The 13810-nt window shown below is 38.2% G+C and overlaps 1 protein-coding gene across 11 annotated transcripts in view; it reads left to right on the forward strand.

Annotated features, from left to right (window-relative positions):
• Positions 1 to 13810, forward strand: part of FRYL (FRY like transcription coactivator) — a 178028-nt gene that overhangs the window by 142044 nt on the left and 22174 nt on the right. For all 11 annotated transcript variants that reach the window (XM_067468777.1, XM_067468779.1, XM_067468778.1 and 8 more), the window contains 6 exons: positions 82 to 243; positions 359 to 433; positions 720 to 896; positions 3941 to 4141; positions 6806 to 6976; positions 13066 to 13319. In XM_067468777.1, the coding sequence (XP_067324878.1) occupies positions 82 to 243; positions 359 to 433; positions 720 to 896; positions 3941 to 4141; positions 6806 to 6976; positions 13066 to 13319 (1040 nt within the window). The remainder of the gene's footprint in view (positions 1 to 81; positions 244 to 358; positions 434 to 719; positions 897 to 3940; positions 4142 to 6805; positions 6977 to 13065; positions 13320 to 13810) is intronic.

Here is a 13810-nt window from a genome sequence, read left to right on the forward strand (position 1 = left end):
GCCTCCAGTTCACTGTGAAAGTGCGGCCTCAGAAATTCAATTGTTGACCTGAACAATTTGAACTTTATTATTTTTTTATAGACCCCAATCATTGGAAACAAGTATGGTGATCAGCACAGTGCAGCTGGCAGAAACGGAAAGCCTAAAGTCATTGCTGTTACAAGAAGTACTTCTTCAACCTCCTCAGGTTCAAATTCAAATGCCTTGGTACCTGTAAGCTGGAAGAGGCCACAGTTATCCCAGGTGAATGAACTCAAAATAATATTATATATTGAGGATTCTTAAATATGAAATCAAAATGCTACAGCTTGTCTCTAAAACGTCTTGTCTCTAATAATTTATTTGATGTTTTTTCCAGCGAAGAACCAGGGAGAAGCTAATGAATGTACTGTCATTGTGTGGTCCAGAGTCTGGCCTCCCCAAGAATCCATCTGTAAGTAGTTGGGGATTTTTACATGAAATTGTGGTGCTCAACAACCAATAAAAATTCTAACAGTAGTGAGTTGCTTGCAAAACAGATAGTGTTGGTTTACATTTTGTGATCCTTGAACGTTGAAGAACTAGACATATTTTTGTGGGATAAGATAAATCAATGTCTTATTGACAGTGAAATTCTAACTGGCCTCAACTCACTCCCATGTTTGAGATGCAATAGTGGTGGATATTGTTGTTGGCACTCTACAGCCATGCTTCTTTGTATTATTTTTGTTCATTTCTAGGTTGTGTTTTCTTCTAATGAAGACTTGGAAGTTGGGGATCAACAAACTAGTCTTATTTCTACAACAGAGGAGGTAATTCAGGAAGAAGAAGTAGCTGTAGAAGATAACACCAGTGAACAACAGTTTGGAGTTTTTAAAGATTTTGACTTTTTAGATGTTGAATTGGAAGATGCAGAGGTAAGTCTGTACTGCAGCCATTCTAGTTTTCCACTTTTCCACAAGGCTCTCATTCAAGTGAGGAAACATTTTGTGGCCTTAATCATTCCCTTTAGCTATAAACCAGTGTTGTGATTAGTCAAAGCCCTAGAAAATTGAGATAAATATAATCTTCTAGGGATTTTCTTAAAGGCATAGCAGCTTTTTCAGATTTCATGTGGTGCTTTTGGCATCCTTTGAAGTGTTTGTTTCATGATAGCTGCAAATCTTACATTTTCCTGATTTACTGTTCTATTTATTTGATTTATATCCCACTTTTTATCAAAGTGGGATTCAGATGTAAATATAATATATTTCTTTTTGATCAGATCCAGCGAAATGTTTATATATTTGCATTTTCTCAGCTCTGCACTGGGATTCTTATAACCTCAGTGTTTTATAATTGGTGGTAGAACTGAAAAATAGGTAACATAAAAAGTTGTACAGTTTTTTTGCGTGCACAGAGTATAGTCTTTGATATAACGAGTGACAGAACAACAGTCGTATCATTGAACATTTAAATCAAATGCAATGTTCGTACACTTACTTCTGTATTATCTTAGCACAAGGTTTGTGTTGGCACTGCTTTGACCTTTACCTATTCATATTGCATTTCATAGTGCACTTGTCATTTTTACCTTCATTTATCTGTTTTTAAGTAGAAAAATGTAACTGTTGTAGCATACAGGAATCATTACAGTGCATGGAAATCATATTGAAGGGCCAATGCCATGTTGTTTGAAAGTTTAAACCATTGTATTGTAATTTCGTATAGATGAAATGCAGAGACAGAAGAAAAGAGAAACAGGCCTTTAACTTGTACTGATCTTGTATCACATAAAGTCCAGGTTTTTGGGGTTTTTTTGTATGTACTGATATTAAAACATTTTGAAGATTAAGGGTAAAACTATGTATATTATACAATTTTAAAATTCAAAATTATTTTTCAAGAGATTGCATTTTGTGCTATCTTAATTACACAAAAATACACAAAATACTGTCAGAAGTACCCAGCTTCACAAGAGTTAGAACCCCTAGTGCCACCCCTTTCCTAAATCTTTGATCTTCTTCTCTTGGACTGTTGGACAGATAATGGCACAACTGAGTCACACTGAGATTTAGCATTGTGTGTTATACCGCTGAGCAAACACAAAGGACAAGACCAGTCACTCCATACTTCCTTAGTATAGCTTATAACACAAGGCTGAGTTTACCATTAGACAGACGAGCTGCATATGTAGACCCTCAGATATTTGGGAAATACAAAATTCTTAAGGAATGAAATACTCTTCAAAAACACCCTCATGTCTTATAGTAAATTAAATTGTGCATTATTATCATTATGATATATCTCTTGTTGATGATTTTTCACTGAATTTGATAAAAAAAAAAGATTTTCCTTCCTAACTAGTTTTTTTAATTGTGCACTGGGCCAGAGTGAAGAGAGAGGGGTACAGGGGACAGTTCCACCTTGTTTCCTGTGCTATTCTAATAACATAATATAATATAATATAATATATTGTATATACATATAATATTTATAATACTATAATGTACTGCAATATGATAATAATATGATATTATAATTATATATTTACATTACTTGTAATATTAATAATAATATTACGATATAGTGGTATGGTGCAATATAGCAATGTTTAATGCTGATATTGTACTATGCTAATAATATCATATATTGTATGTAATATATACTTTGTAAGCCGCTCTGAGTCCCCTTTGGGGTGAGAAGGGTGGCATATAAATGTCGCAAATAAATAAATAAATTGAGTTTTATGCTTTTTAAAATGGTCATGTGTAGCAAGGTCCATGTTGTCATCCAAATTTCTCATAAATGCCCTGAGATTTTTAACTGGAATTCCCTTTGGGGCTTCTTCGGCCCCTTCTACACTGCCATAAAATCCAGGTAAATCAGATAATCTGGATTTTATATGGCTGTGTAGAAGGGGCCCCAGATAATATTCGAAAGCCAAGTAGCTCACAAAACAGGATGTTTAGAAGTGGGAGAAGCTGAACATTCAGGAGTTTGAGACCCACTGGAAATGGAATGGAATGCCTGATAAGAAACATCTAGGCATGTGGGGATACTTCCTGTCCATTTGGAAAGGCACCAAAGGGTAAACTATTTTTGAAACGCACTCCCATCCTTACCATGGAACAAAGAGTGACTTCCATGCAAGTCTACTAACATATGCAAGGTGACACAAGGAATACGTGCTCATTTTGAGAACTCTTCTAAACACACGTAATTATGATAAGACTTAAGTAAGTAAAACTTTATGGCTTCCTGCACTGTAAATGAAATTTGTCTACTTTATGTTTTATTTAATAAATGTAGATAAAGTCTGCTTAAGATTTCATCTGTGTTCTCCTCAAGCAACTCACTAAACTTGTTTTAATGTTTGTTTACACAAACAAAAAAGTGCCATCGCCATCTTGTTTTAAGTGTTTGTCTCATGATATTTTTTTAATGAACTTTACTCAAACCTGGAGTGAATTAAACGTTGGGGGGTTTTGCAAAAGGTTTTCCGGAGCTTGAATCAATCTTCAGCTGTTTGCAAACGTACATAATAGAAAATGTCCCCCATTATAAGTATCTTATAAGTGTTTGTCCTCGTTCTAATTATGTGTGTTTTTCTTTTTGCGAACCAGGAGCTGCAGGTAAGTTGCAGCCTGGTGCAGTGGCTTGTTTCATCTGTTGTCATCTGTGGTGTATTTGTCTGTCTGTGCTTGATAGTCAGATATCTTGTATTGTTAAGGTGATATGATTATAGATCATTTTACACTGAGCTAATTCTGAATACAAGGTATGTGCAGAAGAATATTAAGGATACTGTTCTTCCATATATTAAAACCATTTGAATACAATTCTAATTAATTGAATTTAACTATCTCATTAACTTGGAAACTTGAAACTCTGTTCTTTGTGTGGCTTTGTTTTGCTGTGTTCCTTTCTATGTTTTATATATTCTGAGAACTTTAGAATACATTTTTCCTCTTTGTTTCAGGGCGAAAGCATGGATAACTTCAACTGGGGGGTCCGCAGGCGCTCTCTGGATAGCATTGACAAAGGAGACACACCGTCTCTCCAAGAATATCAGTATTCTGGTAGCACCCCCAGCTTAAATTTGACCAATCAAGAAGATACCGATGAATCATCAGAAGAGGAAGCTCTGACTGCAAGTCAGATCTTATCACGATCACAGATGGTAAAATGTTACTGATGTTATTTTGTATTATTTTGATTTGTGTGAATATGACTACGGCATTTAATGTTTCCCTTTGTATGTAAAACATTCAGAGTCTCCTCAGGGAGAGAGAGCAGTCTATAAATAAAGTTGCGAATGTTACTGTCCAGGACTACTCACAAAAAGTGAAAATCCGTGAAGTAGGGACGCTCTATATGTATATCAAGTTTCAAGGGTGAGACAGAAGCGAGGAGAGATTTAAAGGCACCGCACACATTTTTTTTGCTAGCTATCTCTGCTTTGCTTTGCAATCTCTCTTCATTGGCTGCCTCTCTCCTGAGGGGGGGGGGGGTGAAACCCCCTTCCACCCTCCATCGTTGCCAGGAGGTGGGATTAGAATGCTGCTGTGGGCAACGGCAACCATTCATAAACTGGGAGGCAAAAACCCACAAAACAGCGAGTCTGCGAAAAGCGAACCACAAAGTAGTGAGGGAACACTGTACTATGATGTTACTTATTGATTAAAAAAATTCTTTGTTTAAGCCTTCACATATGGCTTGATACAACAGTAAGACTGTAACCTCCTATATAATCCTCATAGCTCTTAGAGCTACTATTGATGTGGTCCTCTGAGTATTGATAACATAGCCCAACCCCCCCCCCCCAAATCCTTGTTATCTTGGTTTTTAGGTCTGTTGCTGGAATTATTTGTGGCACTGATTCATAAATTTGCATTGCATAGATCACATTAGCTCTAGTGTCTTAGATATGGTTATCATGGTTTTCTATGGGCAAGCAGATGCAGTCTGGTAGTGGCATATATTCTATATCTCAAAAACTAGAGCTAATAGGGAGAAACTGGGGTCATTTTTGGAATTAGCGCATCAAATATATCCAGAAACAGGACTAACATCTGAGGCACTAAAATGTGTGTTAGCCATTGTAATATGTCAGTGAGAATTGTGGAAAAGCACTGAGCAAAAAGCAATGGCATAATGTGATTTGGTATAACCTTTATGTGTGTAAAACATTTCCATACTCACATCACAGGTATTTCTGTGATGGTTGTTTGCATAGCAGGAGGAATCTTATAGTCATTGGAAAAGTTATATCTAGAACAATTCTGGAAGACTATAACTGATGCATACGAGTGTTGATGGAACATGATAGAATATACTTACCTTAAATGTATATATAATGTAAGAATATATTTACCTTAAATGACCATAGTCATTCGGTTGCTTCAGTTTTAATCACAAATCTTAAAATATGGCAATCTGGCATGTGAGGTTATTTGTGGGGGAAAGAGAGGTGACATGGCTATTTGTAGTTCGTTTATCTTGGGAGAGACAAATGTAGCAGTTGGTTCCCGAAATAGAGGAACTAGTTTCCAGTGGTTTCAGTGCCATTATGTCCATTTTTGAGAAATATAAAATGTATATTTATTTATTTATTTTGTACATTTCTACCCCGCCCTTCTCTCCATAAGGGGGCTCAGGGCGGCCTCACAGAAGCATCAAATGATGCTAACAACATATACACCAAAAATTACAATTAAAACAGTAAAATCATTTCAAAAACATTTTACAAAATCATCAATACATTCATTTAAGAATACATTAATGTGCCAGTAAAGCCCAAACCAAGCCGGGAGAATCCAATGTTGTAAAAATTCCAAAATTCGTTTCCATCTTGCCTTTATCCTCTAGTCCAGTGTTTCTCAACCTGAGTGTTGGGACCCCTAGGGGGGTCGCCAGGGGATGTCAGAGGGGTCACCAAAGACCATCAGAAAACACAATATTTTCTGTTGGTCATGGAGGTACTTTTTGGGAAGTTTGGCCCAATTCTATCATTGGTGGCGTTCAGAATGCTCTTTGATTGTAGGTGAACTATAAATCCCAGCAACTACAACTCCAAAATGCCAAGGACTATTTCCCCCAAACTCCACCGGTGTTCACATTTGGGCATATTGAGTATTTGTGCCAAGTTTGGTCCAGATCCATCATTGTTTAAGTCCACAGTGCTCTCTGGATGTAGGTGAACTACAATTCCAAAACATAAGGTCAATGCCCATAAAACCCTTCCAATATTTTCTGTTGTTCATGGGAGTTCTGTGTGCCAAGTTTGATTCAATTCCATCCTTGGTGGTGTTCAGAATACTCTTTGATTGTAGGAGAACTATGAATCCCAGCAATTACAACTCCCAAATAACAAAATCAATTTCCCTCAACCCCACCAGTATTCAAATTTGGGTGTATTGGGTATTTGTGCTCAATTTGGTCCAGTGAACGAAAATACATCCTACATATCAGATATTTACGTACATTACGATTCAAACAGTAGCAAAATTACAGTTGTAAAATAGCAATGAAAATAATTTTATGGTTGGGGGTCACCACAACATGAGGAACTGTATTAAGGGGTTGCGGTATTAGGAAGGTTGAGAAACACTGCTCTAGTCGAATGCCTGGCCCCAGAGCCAGGTCTTCAATTGTCTTCTGAAGGACAGGAGGGAGGTGGCCAACCTGATTTCCTTAGGGAGAGAGTTCCACAATTAGTATATATTGTGCATGTGGACAGTTGTAGGTTATGTGTGGTTTCTTCATTTTGCATTGTAACATATATCAATATCTGATTGGTTGGTTGTTCCTCTGCTTATTTGAAACTGCCTTTTTGTCTCCTTAGCTAAACTGTGACTCGGCTGCCGACGACGCAGTGCTAGACCATGCGGGGTCACTGCGCCAATCACAAGACTCTACTAGCAGCGTGGGAACAGAAGAGGTGCTTCAAATCAGAGCTGAGACCCCAAGTTTGGAGGTTTCCCCTCTAGATAATGCTAGCAACCAGCTGCCTGAGGTGGGGAGAAATGTGGGCTGGCGCATGGCTGATTTGGGCTCTTTCTAGCACTGCATTAGTGGTCTTCTGCTTCCTTTCCATAGGAATTTTCATCTGTTGAACTGATTATATAATTTAATATTTGTATTTCTAACCTGTTGCGGTGGCCTAAAGGAATGAAAACGTTCCCTAGAAACAGATCTATTTGATGGATTGAAGATGGCTGCCACAGGTTAAAAATATTATTGAAGGGCTAGTAATGAATATTGTATGGTGCCGAATAATCAGCAAAGTGGTTTCCTGGGTATAGCAATGATCTTTCCTGTGATCTTCCCCCATTTATTGCTTTGCCTTTGCATTTGTGATTGGTGCTTTGATTGAAATATGGACCTCAGGCCAGCTGTGTTAGCAACTGGTTGGTTCAGCCAGTCCTTATGAACGGGTCCTCACTGTCCTAGTGACAAGTTCAAAAAACAAAAGGGGAAATACCTCTTGGGAGTAAGCCTGATTCCAGCCAGTCGCTGACAAACAATCAGTGAGTATTTCAAAGTCATTTTCAAAAGAGGTAGCCATGTTTGTTTGTTTGTTTATTTATTTATTTACTGTATTTGTATACCACCTTTCTTAGCCAATTGGCGACTCAAGGCGGTTTCCAACAAATCAGTATAAATAAAACATAATATAGATAAAAAACATTAAACAGTATAAGACATCACAAAAGCAATAATAACAACATCATCAGTGTCTCATTATTCTCAAGCATTGACCAATTCCATTGTCAGGTCATTCGATTTCCTATATTAGCTACTCTGTATTTGTAAACGCTTGCTCGAATAGCCACGCTTAAACTTGCCTCCGAAACGTCAAAGAGGGAGAGAGCAGATCTGATCTCCCTAGGGTGTTCCATAGCCGAGGGGCCACCACTGAGAAGGCCCTGTCTCTCGTCCCCGCCGAACATGCTTGTGACGAAGGCGTGACCGAGAGCAGGACCTTCCCAGATGATCTTAAAGTCCTCAGTGGTTCGTAAGGGGAGATACGTTCGGACAGGTAAGTTGGGCAGGATGCCAAGTTTAAAGGGAAAGAGAGGAAATAAAGCGATCTACCAGCAGTTTTAAGAGTGATCTTAAATCCTCAGGTTATTAAGCGTGTTTATACAGTTGGATAGATATCCAAATTGTGGCCTTTGCTCTAAATCAGAGGTCCTCAAACTAAGGCCCAAGGGCCGGATACAGTCCTTCAAGGTCATTTGCCTGGCCCTCACTCAGGGTAAGCCTAAGTCTGCACAACTTGAAAGCAAACAGCAACAACAATAACAATCCTATTTCATTGACAAAAGCAGGCCCATACTTCCCATTGAAATACTAATAAGTTTATATTTGTTAAAATTGTTCTTCATTTTAATTATTATATTGTTTTAAAGAGGTTTTTGCACTGCAAATAAGATATGTGCAGTGTGCATAGGAATTCATTCGGGGTTTTTTGTTTTTGCAAATTATGATCCAGCCCTCCAACAGTTTAAAGGACTGTGACCTGGCCCTCTATTTAAAAAGTTTGAGGACCCCTGCTCTAAATCTTCAAACAGTTGTGTGGGATGATACAGGTCTTCCAAGTGTTTATAGTGATCAAATAATACCGACATACCAAAGCAATACATCTGTTTACCCAAAGTCAAATCCCTTGGAGTCCATACCTTCTCTTTGGAAATTCTCTTTGTTGTATGTGCATATCAGTGCATAGGTCCCTACAATTGCACACCCGGGACTGTGGCACAGCTGGCTGAGTGTCAGCTGCATTAAGATCACTTCATGAGTTTGAAGCCAGCCCGGGTTGGAGTGAGCTTCCGACCAATTGTGTAGCTTGTTGTCGACCTGTGCAACCCAAAAGACAGTTGCATCTGTCAAGTAGGAAAATTAGGTACCACCTATGTGTGGGGAGGCTAATTTAACTAATTTATGAGGCCATAAAAAAGACTCCAGCAAAGCATGCGGGGAATGCGGAAGTACTTCATCAGTGTCGCAGATGGACGATGAAAGCGACAGCTCCCCTGGCGGCTAGAAAAGTCAAATAGCCTCTGACTGTCTGTCTATATCCGTTGTGTGTCTTTGGCATTGAATGTTTGCCATATATGTGTACATTGTAATCCACCCTGAGTCCCCTGCAGGGTGAGAAGGGCAGAATATAAATATTGTTAATAATAATAATAATAATAATAATAATAATAATAATAATAATAACAACAACAACAACAGTGTACATATGCACAACAACAACAACAACAACAACTGTGTACATATGCACAATAACCCGAAGCTTTAAGATCACTCTGTACTGCATCTGAAGAAGTTCAGGACTAACTAAAATATAAATGAGTTAGTCTTTTTTTGTTTTTCTTTCCTCTTGTCTTTTAAAGAATATGTTTGCCATTGCAAACAGGTTTTTCTATATAAAACCTGTAACATTTTTATGAACTCATCTTTGGGTTGCTGTGAACTTTCCGGGCTGTATGGCCATGTTCTGGAAGCATTCTCTCCTGCCGTTTCACCCACATCTATGACAGGCATCTTCAGAGGTTGTGGAAACTAGGCAAGTGAGGTTTATTTACCTGTGGAATGCCCAGGGTGGGAGAAAACTGTTGTCTGCTTAAGGCAAGTGTGAATGTAGCAATTGGCCACCTTGATTAGCATTGAATGACCTTGCAGCTTCAAAGCTAGGCTGCTTCCTGCCTTGGAGAATTGTTTGTCCATCTTTCATTTCCAGTTTTTACTAGAAAAAAAATGAGTTTGGCTTTGTAATTGAAAGAAGCAGGAACTGGACAGTATTTTCCCCCTTTTTGTTAAAACATTTCAAATCTTTTTAGGGCAGAATACACTGCTAAACAATAATCTGTGGCTCTTGCACACCATCAGGACCTAAGCTTGGCCATTTTAAGGGGTCAGATGAAAAGGATGAAAATGTTTTCCACTTGGAGTCCTCAGCTAAACTGATGATGATAGGCTTTTATCCTACTGTTTCCAGGCAGTTACAAAGTACTTATTCTCTTTTTCTTTTAGTCTGGTAAACTGGGCAGATAGGATATGAGTAGCAACAGCAGGTAGTGCAGTAGCAGCGTAAAGCTCATACAAAATGGGAAAAGAACTGCTGGAGGTTGAGCACGATCTAACAGATTCTTCCTCCATGGATTTAACCATCCACATCTTGAAAATATTTTTTAAAATGATTTCAAAAAACAAACCTTGGTTTTACCATTTTATGCCATTGTATATATTGGGGCGAATATCCACAGATTAGGTATGCTGGAACCAAACTCCAGTGGGTACCAAAGGCCCGCTGTATATTTATACATATGTTGGAGGAAAGTGCTGAGAGTGCCTTGGACTGCGAGAAGATCCAACCAGTCCATCCTCCAGGAAATAAAGCCCGACTGCTCACTGGAGGGAAAGATACTAGAGACAAAGTTGAAGTACTGTACTTTGGCCACATCATGAGGAGACAGGAAAGCCTAGAGAAGACAATTATGCTGGGGAAAGTGGAAGGCAAAAGGAAGAGGGGCCGACCAAGGGCAAGATGGATGGATGGCATCCTTGAAGTGACTGGACTGACCTTGAAGGAGCTGGGGGTGGTAACGGCCGACAGGGAGTTCTGGCGTGGACTGGTCCATGAGGTCACGAAGAGTCGGAGACGACTGAACGAATGAACAGCAACAACATATGTATAAATATACAGTGCGTTCAACAGGGTATCTTTTCTTCGTAGCATTTATAAATGTTATGATCTTTAAGATAAATTTAAAGTTGCCATATCTGTGTTTGAAACCTGTTTGAATATGGGATAAATGAAATTTGTGTGCAGTGTTTGGGAAAATGTATCCTATATGTTTGAAATGCACAAAGGCAATAGAAGTAATTAGCACTTTCTTGTAGTACATTGATGGTAAGGATTATCATATCTCCTTCTCTGGTCAGAAAAATATGTGTCTTCTCACAGAAAATAAGAAATGGTTTTGACACATTCACTACAGGATTTCTGTAAATGTACAAGAGAGCATGTATATATATCTCATATTCAGTTTATAAAATGTGGTTTGAGTGACACATGTGTAATGGAGGAAGGGGCAAGGAAATTCCAAGTGTTTTCCATATTATAGTACATTATATTGTATGCACAGTACTGGAGAGCAGTGATACACTTGCTACCCCATCGCAAGTATAAGTTAACATTTTCTTTACAGCAACTGAGCTTTGTCCTGTTAATTCATATCCTTGTTTACACAAAAGTCCATTAATACTTTTTTTCCATGTGAGGTGCGACTTGAGAAATTGCAAGTTGCTTCTGGTGAGAGAGAATTGGCCATCTGCAAGAACATTGCCCAGGGGACACCCGGATGTTTTACCATCCTGTGGGAGGCTTCTCTCATGGTCCTGCATGGGAAGCTGGAGCTGACAGATGGGAGCTCACCCAGCTCCCCAGATTCGAACCATCAACCATTCAGTCAGCAATTCAGCCAGCAGAAGGGTTTAACCCATTGCGCCACTGGGGACTCTACCATTAATACATGTGTTTTGATAAACATTGTTCTAAGGGGCATTTAACTAGAGATGTAATATGCACAAGGCACATTTTATGCAATAGTGAGCATTTTTTTCAAAAACAGCTTATAATTCATTCAAAGTGTTGAACTGAAATTTTCACCAGAACTCAGTTAATTGTCTCTTTGTGGATCAATTCACTCTGTGATGGCATGACAGTCTTGCAGTCATTTTATGTTTGCATAGTGACGGAGAGAAACTCCCCTTAGTTTAACCAATGGAGGAAGCATGTAAGCATTGGCTCAGTGGCCATACAAAGTCTTACTTTGGGCCTACTAGATCATTTCTTTCAGGATGAAAGATTTTACAGCCAAGTTGTTTAGGTAACGTCAATTCATAGCATAAAATAGCCACCTTAAAAGAGCCATCACTACATAAATTCTCTCTGCTCCCCAGATTTCACTGGGCCCTGTATCCTGTAATCCTTGATCACTAGTGATACTAGCAAGACTGGCAGAAGTTGGAGCCCAACCAAGTATAGAAAACCACAGATTGTCCACCTTTGCATTAATGTCAGGAAGTTGTCATGCGTCTATTATTCCAGATTTAAAATGAGAATATAATTCTCATTTGTGAAAAACTTTTTACTCTTTACTTAGATTAACATGCCGTTTATATTTGGCTCTCTGGCTATAATTCAGAGGATATTTAGGAAACTTAAATTGAGGTACAGGTCTTTTTTCCATGTACTTAATGACAAAGGAAATCTTGATAATACGATCCTGAACATGTTAGAAGTATTTCAATACTATAATGATAATAATAATAATATCTTTATTTATATTCCGCCCCATCTCCCAAGAGGGACTTGGGGCAGCTTACAAAACAGCAGCAATGCAAACAGAACAACATAAAATATAAATATACAACAATAACATCTATATAAATAAAAATGTAATGTTCGTTGGTGGGATTAACATAACTCAAAAGCTACTGGACGAATTGACACCAAATTTGGACACAAGACACCTCTCAGGCCAATGAGTGACCATCACTCTTGAAAATACAGAAAAACACAGCGGAAGAGACTAAAAAAGCAAAAAAAAACCACATTACAACACATGCGCAAAATCATACACATATATACATACACATTTACACAAATATATACATACAAAGCACATATACAAACTTGGCCACAGCAATGCATGACAGGGCATGGCTAGTAATGAGTATAAAGTAACCAAAAAATAAAGGTAAAATATGAGAGTGAAATTTAACATAAACATAAAACATCTGATATAATTAGAGATCTTAATCTCCAATCCTGAGAAAAACTATCTTCATTACTATTTTACAGAAATAAAGTAATGAAGATGAACAGAGAAGTTTAGTAGAAGGGAGGGAGTGCTGACTATTATTATTATTATTATTATTATTGCAGAGAAGCAATACGGAGGGAATGAGAAGTCTAAATTAGGAGATGCTATACTTTTGGGGTTTTAGAGCAGTATCCTTTACTGTGTTCGGTAACATGCACATTCGTGCCCAGGAATGTTAAAAACCATATGCCTTCTTTTTCAGGATGGCAGTTCCTCTGTAAAGGATGAACAAATTAGTACAGCTAGTGAAGAAACGGGATCATATGTGGTGCAAGAACAACAAGACTTGCTGATCTGCCAAGAGCCATTAGAACTAGAGGAAACTCCTGAAATTTCAGAGCATCCTGCTAATGAGAGCTACACTGAATCAATCTGTGAAGAAGATGTTACTCTTGCTCTAAAGGAGCTTGATGAAAGGTGTGAAGAGGAAGAAGCTGACTTCTCTGGTTTGTCTAGGTAATTTCTTTTTACCTTAAATCATAAATACAGATTTTCTGGGAATAAAATAAGATTAGTAACTGTTGCAGAATATATTGACCTCAATAGTCCAGCATCCTGTTGTATGTCCTGCACACACACAAAAAAACCTTCCCCCTCCTTTCTTTCCTTTCTTTCCTTCCTTCGTTCGTTCCTTTCTTTTAACCGATAATGTCTCCAAATGTTCTGGGGAAACATTTTATTCACCTTTTTAATCACCCTGCTGGGCCATTTAATGGAGAACAGTTCACTTACGACATAAATGTTCTCCTTATTCTATTAGAACCCATTAAAGGACAAACATGTTTTATTGAGGACTGAAAATGATCTCTGGAGACCACAGAAGATACTGATGAGGGCTGCATGCAGTGCATAGGCTGCACCTTGCTTACCCCTGAATTAGAAAGAGACTAGTATCTTGGACAATAGTGTTTGTGACTTACAGTTGTCAAAGGAGATTCGGGACTTTT

This window comes from Anolis sagrei, chromosome 5 (assembly GCF_037176765.1).
Source record: "Anolis sagrei isolate rAnoSag1 chromosome 5, rAnoSag1.mat, whole genome shotgun sequence".
In the NCBI taxonomy this organism is placed as follows: domain Eukaryota; kingdom Metazoa; phylum Chordata; class Lepidosauria; order Squamata; family Dactyloidae; genus Anolis; species Anolis sagrei.